Below are 15,277 nucleotides of genomic sequence, written 5' to 3'. Positions count from 1 at the left end.
ACCTCTGTTGTTCTAAGGCCATGACAAGAATTTGGCTTCATTTGCTAAAGACCTTTTAAGGGTCATTAGCATCAGGATGTGGAGAAGGACACTGAGGTCTTACTATGAGCTGAGTAATCCAAGAGGAGGAAACAGAATCTCAGAGAGAGTGACTGGCCCCCATCCACGCTCAGCTAGTAAATGGACCTTTCACCCAAATCTTCCAGATCCCCAAATCCAAGTTCTTTGCATTATCCCAAGTTGTCTCTAGAATGGGGCACAGAATCATTTGAGGACTTCTCCTGTCTAGACTAGAGGGTGACATTAAAGCAACAGACACCACTCTATACAAATCCTTGAGGAATGCTCTGTACATCGCAGATATGTGACCTACTGCAAACTGTTTCTTTTATCATCTGAAGATTCATATCAATGAGTTTATGACTTGGAAACTGTATTTTGAATTTCATTATAAAGGACCAAATCTCTTTGAAAGGGTTCTAAAATTCTGTGTGTTTTCCTTCCCCTTAGATAAGTTCTGTACTGGCAGTGTGCCCGTAGGCCTTCACTGTCTGATCAGATCTAGAAGATGGTTTGGGCTGAAACCGTCTGCCAAGTGCCCTTTTCCAGTAAGAATAAGATGACTTCTTGTAAGTAGTTGGTGATGCCTTGTCATCTTTAGAATTCCTGCTAAAAGGGAATATTTAATGCACCCTGTAAAGAGGCAGTTGTATCATGCCTGACACATACAGCTGTAGTCTAGCCTTGTTGCCTTTACGGAGGCCCAGTAGAGACTATGAGCCATGAGACCAGGGTCCTCTGTCAGCACTGACCTCTCTCTCTAGCTGGTATTTGATTAGAAAGGTTAACAGCAAAGCCGTAGTTAGTTATTGGATTATACAGTCTGGTGAGGCTTACTTTGGAATCATCAGCCCTGATTTTGACATGCCCCAATGTGTCAGTGGATTTGTCCAGATGGTGTGATAAAGCTATCAAAAGGTTCTCAGAGCAAAATTATTTTATTTTTTAATTGAATTATAGTTGGTTTACAGTATGTTCATCTCTGATGCACAGCATAGTGATTCACTTATACATATATATATATATATTCTTTTTCATTTTAGGTTATTAAAAGATATTGAATGTAGTTCCCTGTGCTATACGGTAAGACCTCGTTGTTTATCTATTTTATATATAGTACTTTGTATCTGCTAATCCTAAGCTCCTAATTTATTCCTCTCCCCTTCCCCCTCTGGTAACCACAAGTTTGTTTTCTATGTCTATGCATCTCTTTTTGTTTTGGAAATAAGTTCATTTCTATCATTTTTTCAGATTCCACATGTAAGTGATATCATATAATATTTGTCTTTGTCTGATGTACTTCACTTAGTATGATAATCTCTAGGTCCATCCATGTTGCTGCAAATGGCATTTTATTCTCTTTTATGGCTGAGTAGTATTCCATTCTGTGTATATAACACACCTTCTTTATCCAGTCATCTGTCAGTGGACATTTGGATTGCTTCCACACCTTGGCTATTGTAAATAGTGCTGTTATGAACACTGAGGTGCATGTATCTTTCCTAATTAGAGTTCCCTCCAGATATATGCCCAGGAGTGGGACTGCTGGATCATAGCAGTTTTTTTGGTTTTTAAAAAAATCTCCATACTGTTTTCCACAGTGGCTGCACCAAACTACATTCCCACAAACAGTGTAGGGTTCCCTTTTTCCCACATCCTCTCCAGCATTTATCATTTGTGGACTTTTGAATGATGGCCATTCTGACTGGTGTGAGATGATACCTCATTGTAGTTTTGATTTGCATTTCTCTGATAATTAGTGATATTGAGCATCTTTTTATGTGCCAGTTGGCCATCTGTATGTTTGGAGAAATGTCTATTAAGTTGTCTGCCCATTTTTTGATTGGGTTGTTTTGCTATGAAGCAAAATTAATTTTAATTAGTTTTTTAAACAAAATATAAACCATGAAGTATGACTCTAAAGGAATGGGAAGGATGCCTGTGGAATGTGAGAAACAGAGAATTGCATCTTCAGAATCACTGAGAAATTCTGGCTGCCTGGTGACTTTGGGGAAGTTGCCTAATTCTGGAGGAGGCGAAGGTTGTGTTTGTTTTCGGTGAAGGAGCTGGAGGAATATTTTAAATGGTTCGGCAGACATCTCCAAAGTCTACATTTTACATCTTGTCCTGAAATTCAGGCTTAGTTTGTAATGGCATATATGTTTGAAGGTGCTTTTAACAACAGGAATGTTGATGGAATGTAGAAAGTCTTTGAGCCAAATCCTGCCTTCAGCGTGCACTTAAGTTTCTATAAAAGGAGAGTGGCAACCGTATTTATAGAGCTGAGTGTAAAATTTGAAACCTGCCATAGGAAATCAGAGTATTAAAAGCTGGGATATTGAATTTCACTTTTCCGCATGCTGACGTTGACTTTCCTGTGAAGCATCACCAGCTAGTGAGATCTCATTCAGTTGCGTGATTTTTTATTTTTCTCAACTAACCCAAATCCAGAGATACAAATCTGGAGCTTAGGGGGGGTCTCATGTAGATTTGTAATATTCCTAAGGGTCTGTGGGATCTTAATCGCTTTCATATTTTATTTATAAAGCAAATGTTCCATGACATTGAAACATTAAATGGATTATACTCAGCCATGTGCAATGTATAATTTTCTAAAATCTCTGATTAATTTAATATGGGTGATTTTCATCCTTTGATATGTGACCTTGGTGTAATTTATAACAAGCTATAAATATTTGAAATACCGTGCAAATGTGGTTTGGGGAATAATATTAACACCTGCCTTATGTGCTAGTTAGGTTGTATTGAGCTCTGAGTGTACATGGGTATGTTTCTGGGATACTATTTGATCTGTGTTCCATCTGAATCGATGTATGTAACGATTGGCTGGATCTAAGGGGTTCTCACTATTTTCTTAGCTTTTCATTCAAAACCAAGTTGAAATTTGGGAATTTTATAGTGGCGTTCCTTCTTTTTTGTACTTTTTAAAAACTGAAGTATACTCAGTTACAATGTGTCAATTTCTGCTGTGCAGCACAATGTTCCAGTCATGCATATACATGCATATATTTGTTTTCATATTCTTTTTCATTAAAGGTCGTTACAAGATACTGAACATAGTTCCCTGTGCTATGTAGAAGAAAATTTTAAAATCTATTTTTATGTATAGCAGCTAACATTTGTAAATCTCAAACTCCCAAATTTATCCCTTCCCACTCCCTTTCTCTGGTAACCATAAGATTGTTTACTATGTGTGCAAGTCTATTTCTGTTTTGTAGATGAGTTCATAGTGTCCTTTTTTTTCCCTTTTTCTTTTTAGATTCTACATGTTAATGATATCTTGTGGTATTTTTCTTTCTCTTTCTGGCTTACTTCACTTAGAATGACATTCTCCAGGGACATCCATGTTGCTGCAAATGTCGTTATGTTGTCGGTTTTTATGGCTGAGTAGTATTCCATTGTATAAATATACCACCTCTTCTTTATCCAGTTATCCGTTGATGGGCATTTAGGCTGTTTCCATGTCTTGGCTATTGTAAATAGTGCTGCTTTGAACATTGGGGTGCAGGTGTCATCCTGAAGTAGGATTCCTTCTGGATATATGCCCAGGAGCGGGATTCCTGGGTCACATGGTAAGTCTATTCCTAGTCTTTTCAGGAATCTCCATACTGTTTTCCACAGCGGCTGCACCAAGCTGCACTCCCGCCAGCCGTGTGGGAGGCCCCCTTCTCTGTGCGTTTTAATTCTCGTCGAAGCAGTACCGCCAGTACTTCCCTTGCTGACTCTCCCCCCGTCTTCCCCGCGCTTTCCCAGCTCAACCTGTGCGTTTTAACCAAGACACAGATAACATAACCCCTGTCAAAGCCTGCACCTGGAGACACAGACATAGGATACGGCCCTGCCGACCCACCCTGGGAACAACCATGAGGATTGTTACCCGATCTGAGCCTTCCCAGCTTCTATGGAAAGGCGGCCTCCAGCCCAGGAGAGACTTTTCTCTGAGCTCAGGGGCCCCTCCCACGTGCAGCTCGTCCTTCCAAAGCCAAAGTCATGGAGGGAGTGTAAAGCAGAACACATGAGAGCTTTTGGCTTTTCCCTGAGCTCTTTGCTGGCTCAGGTGCTGAGTAACCTGAACCTCACTTCCCTCATCTGTAAGCTAGGATGGACTGGTCTAAGAATGAGAGTCTGTGCACGTGGGGCGTGAGTGCTTGGTACACAGTATGGGTGTGTTACTGTCATCACGGATGCTCGTTTCCTCATTGGAAATGCCTTGGTATTGAGTCACGGGTGGTAAAAATGGTCTGTGTTGTGCTGACTTGGTGACTCGTGTTAATGGCCAGTCCACTGAGAGGAACCAGGGTGCCGGACTCCTAGCTCAGGGTTTATTCTACCTGGTCGGGTGCCCTCTGCCCTGTCAGTATTCAGCGTCAGATGATGGCTATGTTTTTATGTATTTCCTCTCCAAACAATGAAGAAACAAAACAGAAAACAACAATCCTGGCAAATGATTCACATCTAGCTGTACTTCCCTTTTCTGTTTTTCCTCTTATTTTGAGGGAACCATAAAAGGTGTGCAGCTGCTGCGCTGGGAGTCTATAAGCGTAGTGATTTATGGAGTCAGCTGGGGGTCGACTTCGCCAAGGGAACGTCTGCCTCGTCAATGGCACATCTAGTGGGTCACGTGCCTGGAGAGGCTGGGGCGTCGATGCGGTCGATTCACCAGGTTTTCCTGCAACTTGGCAGTTGGAGAATGGCATGGGGTTATCTCCACCCCCAGGGAACTGGCCTCAACTGGTCAGATCAGCGTTTGCAAAGTCCTCTGTGTTAAGAGTTAGAATAAGATCTATTTTTATGTATTTTTAGTCTCCATATAGACAATACACTCCCCTTAAAAGGTAATTCAGGGAGCTTGTTAAATGGGAAATAAAGCTAAGGAGGCAACAACACTTTGAATAAACTGGATTAGTAACACCAAAAGCAGTAACTTATTAAAATAATGTTCTGTAATTCTCATGATTCAGACCCGTGTTTTTCAAATATTATTTTGTCTTCCTAGTGTTTCCAGTGGGAAATAGGAATCAGGCCCATTTATGGACTATATAGCATGACTTTGGTTAGACAGCTGAAGCTTGGACCTTCAGGGTCAAATGTACTGGCGGGTAGGGAAGGCCCTGGCTAAGTACTTGTGTGTTAGGCACCGGAGGATTCTCCATGGTGCATTCCTGAGATACAGCTTTCTAATTTATTAAAACTGACAGCAGCTGATGCTCTGAGAGTGTTGTGATTGTGAGAATGTTATTCCTTGGAAGGCGACACTTCCAGGAAAGTATTTGAATTTTGGAAGGTTGCTCTCTTGGGAGATGCTGGCTTGTTACCTGCTGCTTCTGGATCATTCTCCATGTCTTCCTGTCTCATCTGCAATTTGTCGAAATTAAAAAAAAAAACAAAACAGGTACTGTGGTCTCGTGGTTAGCATAATAAGTCTGTGAAAATGAGAACTCTTATTTATATATCCATTGGCAGCAGCATCAGTTTCCGATGGCTCCTGTGACATCACTGCACTGTTCATGGCTTAAAACAACACACATTTATTTTCTTACGGTTCTGGAGGTCAGAGGTCTAAAGTGGTTTGGCAGGGCCGTGTTCCTTCTGAGGCTCTAGGGGAGAATCCCTTTTCTCGCCTTTCTTTCCCAGTTCCTAGAGGCTGCCTGTGTCTCTTGGCTGTTGGCCCTGCATCACTCTGACCTCTGCTTCCCTTTTCCCCTTTCTCCTTCCTGACTCTGCCTCCCTCTTAGAAGTACCCCAGTGATAACACTGGGCCACCTGCCTAATCCAGGACCATTTCCCTACATCAGGATCCAACCTTCGTTACCTCTACGAAGTCCATTTTGCCACAGAAGGTGACATAATGACAGAGTCCAGGGATTAGGGTGTGGACATTTTTGGGGGGATGTTATCCAGCCAGCCACACAGTGGACTAACCTTTGTGTGCCTCAGATGCCCATCCATCCTCGCATTCCCTTGAGGTTGAGTGAAAGATTTTCCACAAAGTTCTAGAAGCACCCTGGGGGCTAGTTTCTATATGAATAAAAAGTGGTTAACACAATGATATGCTAGTTGAAATCTGAAACATGGGTAACCCGGAAGTCTCTTGTTTCGCCTTATTTTCTTACTTGCCCTTCCATTTGTTATCTGGTGTCTCCCACCACTGTCTCCCACTGACCAAACAATGCAGCAGTTTTGTCCTGTTTATGGTCTCTTCCCCTTTAAGCCATTTTACATCTGACTCCAAGTTCAGCTCAGAGCCCTCCTTGGCACAGATCACTTCTTCCCTAAGCCATCTGATAAAGTCTGAACTGTTCAGCCTGCGTCGCATACCTTCCACGATCCCCCCCTACCAAAAAAACCTCGGCTTTCCCGAGCTTGCCTTCCTCCTAAACTGGCTCTGTCTTCACACAGGCTCGGGCACTCACTGTGCCCTGAGTGGGCTGGGTGCCATCCTAGCCCTGGGTCTCACGTCGTCTCCATTCCCTGGGCCTCCTTCAGCATCCTTCCATCTTGCAAGGCTCCAGTTTCAACCCCTCCATGAAGCCTTGCTTGCCCACTCCAGCCTTCAAGGATTTTCCCTGCTCTGAGCCCTCCAGTGGTTATAATCTATAGCACTCATTTGACAGTTGTTGGGGGCGTCTAATTTGCTTAATCATCTTTATGTGTCAATCAATAGGTCTTATTTCTCCAGGTAACTATAACCTTGCGATCGGGGCCATCCCTTCCACATTGGCAAGCTCTGCACTCAGCATTTAGCACCCAGTAAGCCTTAAATACATATTCCTTGATAACAGTGTGTGTGAATAGGGATTAGTTTTGCAGGCCTTTTGTTCTGGGATTTATCTTCCTGTGCTATTAATCAGGCACTTTATGCCATTTAAATATGTTGACATTTAATTTCTTAGCTTGCGCGTGGAGGTCCCCTCTGTCTCCTATAGAAAACTATGCACTGGCTCATTTTTAGGACTGCAAAACTATACGAAAGTTCATGTGAGTTCTGTGGTCAGTTAGACAGACACCTCTTATAGTTCTGAGAATAGAGACTTCTAAGCTCCAGTCCGTGTATCCTAGCAGGCTTGTCTAAAGAGATTTCGGATCTTTGGAGATTTTTTCCCCTGCTGCAAGTGTCTGAAACCTCTATGAGCAAAACCCTCTCTTCTTGAGCACTGTTTCTGTAAGGCATAGTCTCTGTAATTTCCTCCAAGGATGCCCCCAGTATGAGGAGGTCAGCTCTCTACTAAAGGTATGGAAAACTCCACACCACTCTCCACCTGTTGCCGCTCTGTTGCTGCCAAACTGAAAAGTCTATGCAGCCGTATTAGCAAACGAGGTGACTTCTTTTTTAAAAAATATTTCTATTGCAGTGTAGTCAGTTTACAATGTGTCAGGTTCTGGTGTACAGCACAGTGAATACATACATGTATTCATTTTCATATTCTTTTTCACAAATTACTACAAGATATTGAATATAGTTCCCTGTGCTATATAGTATAAACTTGTTGTTTATCTATTTTATGTATATTAATTAGTATCTGAGACTTCTCAAGACAGACGCTGCCTGTGGAGGAAAGACATTTCTGGAGGCTTTCACAGTAAAAAAAACGGCGAGCTGGCCATCAGACCTGTCCCAGTTTTGTGGCCTCTTTAAGAGCTGGATTTGTGACTTGGTAATTCACCTTGTGGGAACAGGAAGAAGCTAGGACTGAACATTTAGTACAAGGCAGTTTTCTGTTTAGTAAGAAGACATAACTGTTGTGCACCTATTTAGGATCCTGTTGGTGAAAATTCCCGAGTCATTTGAGGCCCTGGAAAATGTGGCCCTCGTGATATGCTTTTTTTTTCCTCTAGAATTGGCCCTTGAGAAGGAGAGGGAGGGAAAGGGGACATGGTTGCTCTTCCACAAAAGTTACAAAATAATTGCTGTGCTTGTGTCGAAGCCGCCTTTTGAGGCTATAATAATGATCACATCAGCAGTTTTAAGACGGTCTTTCACACCAGTTTCTGAATTGCAGAGGCTCTTTGCCGGACACTCAATGGTGACCAGAAGGACCGTTTGTAGACTTCATTATGGCCTGCCTCCATTTTGCACCCCCTAATATGTGAGGCCATAGAAATCAGAAGCATGAATTCAGCCTTTCATTTATCTTTGCAATTCCCCACTTAACGTTAAATCCTTAATTTTGAAGGCTCAAGTGGCCCATTGTGCTGGCAATCAGCCAATTGCAGTTGCAAAATCTTGAAGGCATCCATAGGGAGGTCTTGGTGGAAATCATCTTAAGAAATGGATCGCTCGTTACGCACTGGGATGCAGGGCTTGGGCGGGGATGGGTGCAAAGAGAATTAAATGGATACAGATGCTGTCCCAGGCAAGAATTGCTGAAGTGATGAAAATGAACATGAAATGGCTTGTCTGAGGATTGACCTTATTCAACTAAGTAAAAGAGACCACTCACCCTAAGCTCTTTACAATAAAAACAGCCAGGGCGCAGTGGGAATGGGGATGTTTAGAGGTGTGCTGCAGCCTTGCCAGCTGTTTGTAAGAGGTCAGCAATGGGGTAGCCTTCCACCCCTCTCTGTCCCACTCAAAACCAAGGCCAGATGTTTGGGCTTGGGTTAAAACCCCAGCACAATTTGGCTCCCAGCTTTGTCTCCCATTACACACCCTCGGGAACCCTGTGCTCTAGTCTCCTGTCTTTACCCAGACTATTCCCTCTCTCTGAAGTGCCTTTCCCTGCATTATGCACGTTAACTCACCTGTCAAGATCTGCCTCACATCCTCATTTCTTCTGAGAAAGTTTTCCAGATCTTTGTAGCCTAAGGTAAAATCTTGGGCTGCCACGTTCCCGCAGCACTTTCTTGGTACTTTGGGCCTGAATTAGAGTGGTTTATGTCTCCTTCATTTGCATATTCTGTAAAACAAAGCCCAGTGCTTTGGTATCAATTCACTGAGTTAATAACAACAACCATATATCCAGTTTAGGGAAAAAATGGCAGAAGAAAATCTGAGCACATTTCTTTAAATAAGATATATAAAGCGTTGGCAGCTCATTAACAACTTAATGGCGAGGCTGGGGACCATCAGAGACAGGGAGCTGAATTGTCAGGATAAACTATCAGTTGGTGATCAATTGGAAATGAAGACAAACCATTCTTAAAACAATAGTCAATGAGAAAGTGGAAATTGACAGATGATAGTTTAATTTACAAACAACTTTGCAAGAGCCCAGTGTCCTACACACCTATGACACTGACAACTACGTTTTGTTTGTTTTTAGCCTGCTATGCTTTTCTGAAACCCTAGGCCTTGTAGAATCAAATGGAAAGCCGAATTGTCCTTTTGACGGAGAATAGAGTCTGTTAATGCCGTGTGTGGATCTGATGCTAGGGGCCAGATTAAACAAATGAGATACAGCAGTCCAGTTTGCAACCCCTCTGAGGACTGATCCTTGCTTGGTAGGGTGAATGGTTTCACCTCATCCTAGCCAGCAGGAGTTGTGGAAGCTGACCTTCGAGTCAGCAGAATCCAGATTTCTCTAGCAGCCCACTTCCTGCACGTTGTCCCTTTGAGTTTATTGAAGTTTCCTCTTATCCTTCCTTCTGGGCAAAGAACTAATCAGTTTTCTTGAATGAATGATTCTATGCAAGAGATCCTAGACATCATTTTCCCCTACTTGCTTTCTTTTTTTAAACAAATTTTTACTGAAGTGTAGTTGACTTACAATGTTAGTTTCAAGTGGACAGCAAAGAGATTCAGTTATACATATACATATGTATATGTATTTTCTTTTGGATCCTTTTCAATTGCATGTTATTACAAGAAATTGAATGTAGTTCTCTGTGCTATACAGTAGGTCCTTGTTATCTATTTTATATATAGTAATGTGTATCTGTTAATCCTCAACCTCTACACTCGCTTTTTTTTATTCCCCCAATGAACGTTCATTTCTGTTAACTAGAGTCATTTTTTTGCTCAGCTCTGAATATTTTGTTGTTAATTCCTGAGTGCCTGCAGCGAGTTTATATGGCCTTTGTCACCCAGCCCAATTCGTGCCTGCCTTTTCCTCCTGTCCTTTCCCTGCTGAGGGAATTCCAGCCCATTTTTGATTAAGGGAGTAAATCCACAGTCCACAGAATCGTGAAATACAAGACACTCTCAGAAGCCAAGGAGAGACCCTCACGAGCTCATACATTGTTGAGTCTCCTTGTCAATGGCTGCCTTGCACATAGGAGGTGTGTGATACATTGGGAAGTCACACTTGATGTCGACAGTGTCATTCTGGACATTTTAAAGTTCAGACAGTTGTCACCCCATTATTGTGGCTCTGCATCATAATCCCAGACAGAAAATTACTGTATGTGAAATTAAAATGGATCGTTTCCGATTTTCCCATCTCTTTTCTTTGTGTGCCTTTAGGGGGCCTTTAAGGACTAGAAGGCAGAATATTATGAAAGCAGATATATTTATTCTACTCATGAGAAGGCTGGATACTCTTGGCATCGCAGCCTGTGAATCATCATGTCGTTCCTCCCTTGAAGGATAAATATGGCATTCATTCCATCCCATTTAGCCCATTATTCTTTTGTATATAAAATAGGCCCAATTAAGATATTCTTGTGTTAATTTCTGCATGCTATGTATGGCTGGAAAGAGTTTAAAAATATCCATTGAAGCAAACATCTCAAAATGCTTCACGCATATTGAACATACCACCCTGGCCCCCCTCACCAAGCGAAGGCAATCACGGAGATTTGTGATTTTTCTCTTTTCCACTTACCTACATTAAGGCTCTGTCTATGCACAATCCAATATTTAGATGAAAACACGTATTTGTAAATATCTGGGGTTTCAACTAAAAATTCCAATTTTCATCCAGATGTCTTTCATTGGAGAGGCCTAGAGTAGGAGTCGAGTCTCTGCACGTGGTAACTCATTCGTGGTTACCCAAGTGCACAAACGGCAAGCGGCAGGCCTGCCTCCTTCGTCTCTTTACGAGGTGTCTAGCTGAAATTGCATGCTGTATCTCCCCCTGGTTGTGTGGCTTCTTTAGACAAAGCGCACTGGGCAAGTGTGGAAGCCGGGCCTCTAACCGTCCTCCCAGCGCTGACTAGCTGTGTGATCTTCGGAGACTCATTTAACTTCTCTAGGGGAACCAAAGGAGCCCAGGGAAGAGTTGAGAGTTGGGACCCCGTTGCATCCCAAAGTTCTGTGAATCCCCTTTGCTCTATGCTGTATATGAAAATGAAGTGTTAATGAGTACTGCTGTGCCAGTGTGCCTTTTGGTAGCCCTTAGCCCACTTTGAGGTTGTTTTGGCACCTTACAGGTAAGTTGGTAGAGGATACAATAACTAAGAACATGGTTTTCAACATTTGAGGATAAAAGGACGTTTTAAAAGACATTTCCATTTCTTTATGTTGATGCGATCCACAGTCGCCTTACATTTGCTCCTTGTAAAATCTTTCTTGTGTGTACCTTTTTGATAAACTCAGCATGCAAGAACCTCACACAAAATATCTATCCCCAAGATGCCATAATATTTGGTTACTAGAAAGATTAGCTGCCAGTAGAGATTCAATGAAGTTCCTCTGAATTATGATATAAAGCTTTGAATTGCAAAATGTTGCCTTCCATTGAAAGGTTTCTTATGTCGGGGAGAACACAATAAACCTTTAAAGAGAAGTGACATTTCGTGAGAGTATACTGAGTGTATGATACAATGAACACATCTCTCTCTCTCTCTACATATATATATCTATCTCTGTATCTTCAGGTTATAAATAACTCCCAGCTCCAAAAAATATGAAATATATATATATATACACACACACACACATATATATATATGTATATATTTGGGTTACAACTAATTCTTAGCTTCTAACATATTATATATAGTTTATAGTATTAGAAGAAGCTGAAAAATATTTATAACCTGAATTCTATTTCTCCCATAACTAACTCTTATAAAAAATTCTAAATATTAAACAAAGCTTATTTTCTTAAAGGGCAATTGTAGCTTATAACCTTTGAAATTGAATAAATCTAACTTTCAAAAACTTGTACCTTTTAACTTCTTTATGAACCTTTCCCCACATGACGGTATCAACAGAAATTGGTAAAAGGTAGATTTTAAAAGAGGGCCTCATTTTAGCTGGCAGGGTTTATTTCACATGCTTATAATTTTATTAATGAAGAAAACAAATGGACCAAACCAGTGGATTATGCTATTGGAAGACTGGGGCCAGTCATATACAGGAAGGGCAGGGTCAGTGGCGCCTGGGGGTGGGTCCCTCTGTGACAGGGCGGGTGGGGCACTAGGATCACCTTGGGGGGCTGGATCAATGGTTCCCGGAGGTCAATCCCTGGGCACCTACCTCGTGTCCCCCATTCCTCCAGCTTGGGCCTCAGTCGTGGCTGGACTCCTTGGGCCCAGATCTCGGCCTGGCCAGTGGATGTCCCTCGTCCTCTACTCTGCGGTGCCTTTCATGGGGTCCTCTGGGGAGAGGGTGCCCTGACCCCTGCCTTCCCTCCCACCGGAGGCCAGGCCTAGACGGCAGGGGTCTGCAGAGCAGGTCTGTGGTGGGCCCTACTGCAGGGAAGGGCGGAGGCAACCTTGGGGTGTCCCTGTGTGCCCGAGGGGTGGGGTGGGCGTGCTAGGGACCAGTGGGGTGTTGGGTCTCTGTCTGTTGAGCAGGGGGTGTGGGTGTCCTGGGGGGAGGAGGGGAGGGGGTCTGAGCTGGCCAGTGTGGTCAGAGTGTGGTCAGTGCTGCTGGGGCTTTGACGAGTGGGGACCAAGCTGGTGTCCACAGAGGGTTCATGAGACCCAGTTCCAGGCTCTGGTCTGGCCACGGGCGGGTACCCCGTTGAGGACCCAGTGAGCAAGGCTGGCTTGTGTGCACTTGTGTGGTTGTGCCCTTGTGTGCAGTTGCACAGGCACATGCGTGTGCGTGAATTTGCAGGTGGATGAGGGGTGTGCAGGCTGGTGTGCTCCATGAGAGGGCTTGTTTCCTGTGGGCCTGGGTGAGTGTCCCCTCGAGGTTACAGGTCTGGCCCCGAGCACCTCGCCTGCGGGAAGGTGGGGCCTGATCTCCGTGTGTCCTGGGAGCAGGAGGCCTGTGCCCCCATCGCCAGCCAGGCGTGGCTCCCATGTTGACAGGGTGTCAGCACGTGGACCCTCGAGGCCCCGGGGATGGGAACTGCGGGGACAAGGACCTGCCACTGTCCCACAGTTGGGCTTGGACAGAGGTGGGAAGAACCGTGCACTCATTTCCATGAGTGTCCCTGGGAGGCTCTACCAGTCCCCTCTACGCACTCCAGCCTGAGTAGGTGCTGGCCGGACCCTGGACCCTGGGGAGCGGCTGCCTCTAGCAGAGCCCCCTCTCTGGCCTTGGGCTGCTGCCTGCCTCTGTTGGCACCAAGTTTGTCCTCAGAGCCTGGCCTGCCCCCGCCTCCCGCAGGCCCGGCGGGCGCCGGAGCTCTGCATGGAAAGAACCATGACAGTGTTGCAGGGCCCCAGGGAGGTACTGGGTGTTTTATTTCATGCTGGCCTGGGAGGTATGTACACAGGGGTGGGGCTCAGGCGTCCACGTGGGACCCTGAGAGCCTCGGGGAGGGGGGATCGCTTGGGTGCCTGGGTGAGGCTCATTTACCCGGAGACTGGGAGATGGATTTCTGGGTGGAGTGATTGTGTAGAGCCTCGTGCATCGCCACACAGGTGAAGACTTCTCCCCGCTGCCACGTGTTCTTTCCCACCGAGAGCTTGCTGTGGAGGAAGCAGGTCCCGGCGTTGTCCGGCTGGGGCAGCGTGGTGGCGTAGGCGCCCTCTGCCTCCGGCCGCCCGTTCCTCTGCCACTCAGCGTTGATGTCAGGTGGGTAGAAGCCTTTGATCAGGCAGGTTACGCTCACAGTGTCCTTGGCCAGGTCTTCCTGGTGTGGGGCCAGGGTGTACACCTGCGGCTCCCGGGCCTGCCCTGTGGGGACAGGTGTGTCTGCGAGCATGACGGTCACTCTGAGCAGCCCCAAAGGACCCTCCCGTGCCCGTTGGCCATCCCACCTTTGGCCTTGGAGATGGTCCTCTCGATGGGGGCCGGGAGAGCTTTGTTGTTGACCTTGCACTTGAACTCCTTCCCCGTCAGCCAGTCCTGGTGCTGGATGGGCAGGACGCTGACCACGCGGTACGTGCTGTTGAACTGTTCCTCCTTTGGCTTTGTCTCAGCCGTGTGTACCTCTGTGTCATCCACGGACAAGCTGAACTCAATCTCAGGGTCTTCCTTACCCACGTCCACCACAAGGCACGTGACCTCAGGTGTTCGGGTGCTGGAGAGGACGTCCTTGGGTTTCGGGGGGAAGATGAAGACCGTGGGCCCTCCAAGGAGCTCAGGGGCTGGTGGGGGAAACAAGATGTGGGTCAGCACCTGGACGGGCCTCCTGTAGGGCACATGTTGCCCTCATCAGGCGGGGCCTGGTGTCTGGTCACTTCCTTGCGATGGAGGGTGTAGCCTGGCTCCCTTACCTGGGCATTTGGGACACTGGGAGCTGTGGTCTTCGCTGTGGAGCGCTGCAGAGAGAGCAGATGGGGGGTTACTGTGGGCGGGAGATGGCCCTGGGTGGAGTTTAGGTCAGGGACAGGTTGTGGAAGGTGCAGATCGGCACCAGTTCTGTGGGTTAGAGTTGTCCAGCCTGTGACCACCTTGAACCTGGTGGAAATACCCAGAGGACCCCTCACATAGCCTGGGAGGCCTTCAGGTGAGGAGACCGCATCTCTGATACCCTGGGCAGAGGTCGCCATCCTGGCATGTGGTTCGAGCCGGGAGGAGGGCTGACCTCGGTCCTGTCTGGGAGTGGACGCCCTCCCTGAGGCCTGTCCTCTTGCCCACACGCTTGTCCGCCTTGGTGCTGCTGGCCGGGTGGGCTACGTTGCAGATGAAGGTCTTGCCGGCCGAGCTGCTGGCGGGCATCGTCGCCAAGCTGCTGAGGGAGTAGAGCCCCGAGGACATGAGAATGGACCGGAAGTGTGGATGCCGCTGGACAGGGCGCCCGAGTTCCAGGTCACCGTCACCAGCTCAGGGATGTAGCCCCAGACCAGGCAGCCGAAGGGCACCGTGGAGCCAGGTGTGTCCCCACATCCAGCAGTCGGAGGATAAACCGAAGTGGCCTTGCTGGAGGCTGCAAGAAAGCAGGCCATGTGACCATCGGGGCTTCACCCCTGG

At 45.8% G+C, this 15,277-nt stretch overlaps 1 gene segment (V, D, J or C); it reads right to left on the bottom strand.

Annotated features, from left to right (window-relative positions):
• Positions 1 to 13,709: 13,709 nt before the first annotated feature.
• LOC116150896 (immunoglobulin gamma-1 heavy chain-like) lies at positions 13,710 to 15,025 on the bottom strand. The segment is given in 4 exon segments: positions 13,710 to 14,038; positions 14,122 to 14,451; positions 14,581 to 14,651; positions 14,892 to 15,025. Coding segments are annotated over 4 exon segments (864 nt in total).
• Positions 15,026 to 15,277: the final 252 nt, after the last annotated feature.

Source organism: Camelus dromedarius, chromosome 25 (genome assembly GCF_036321535.1).
Source record: "Camelus dromedarius isolate mCamDro1 chromosome 25, mCamDro1.pat, whole genome shotgun sequence".
Taxonomy (NCBI): Eukaryota; Metazoa; Chordata; class Mammalia; order Artiodactyla; family Camelidae; genus Camelus; species Camelus dromedarius.
This window is presented reverse-complemented; position numbering and strand designations above follow the sequence as displayed.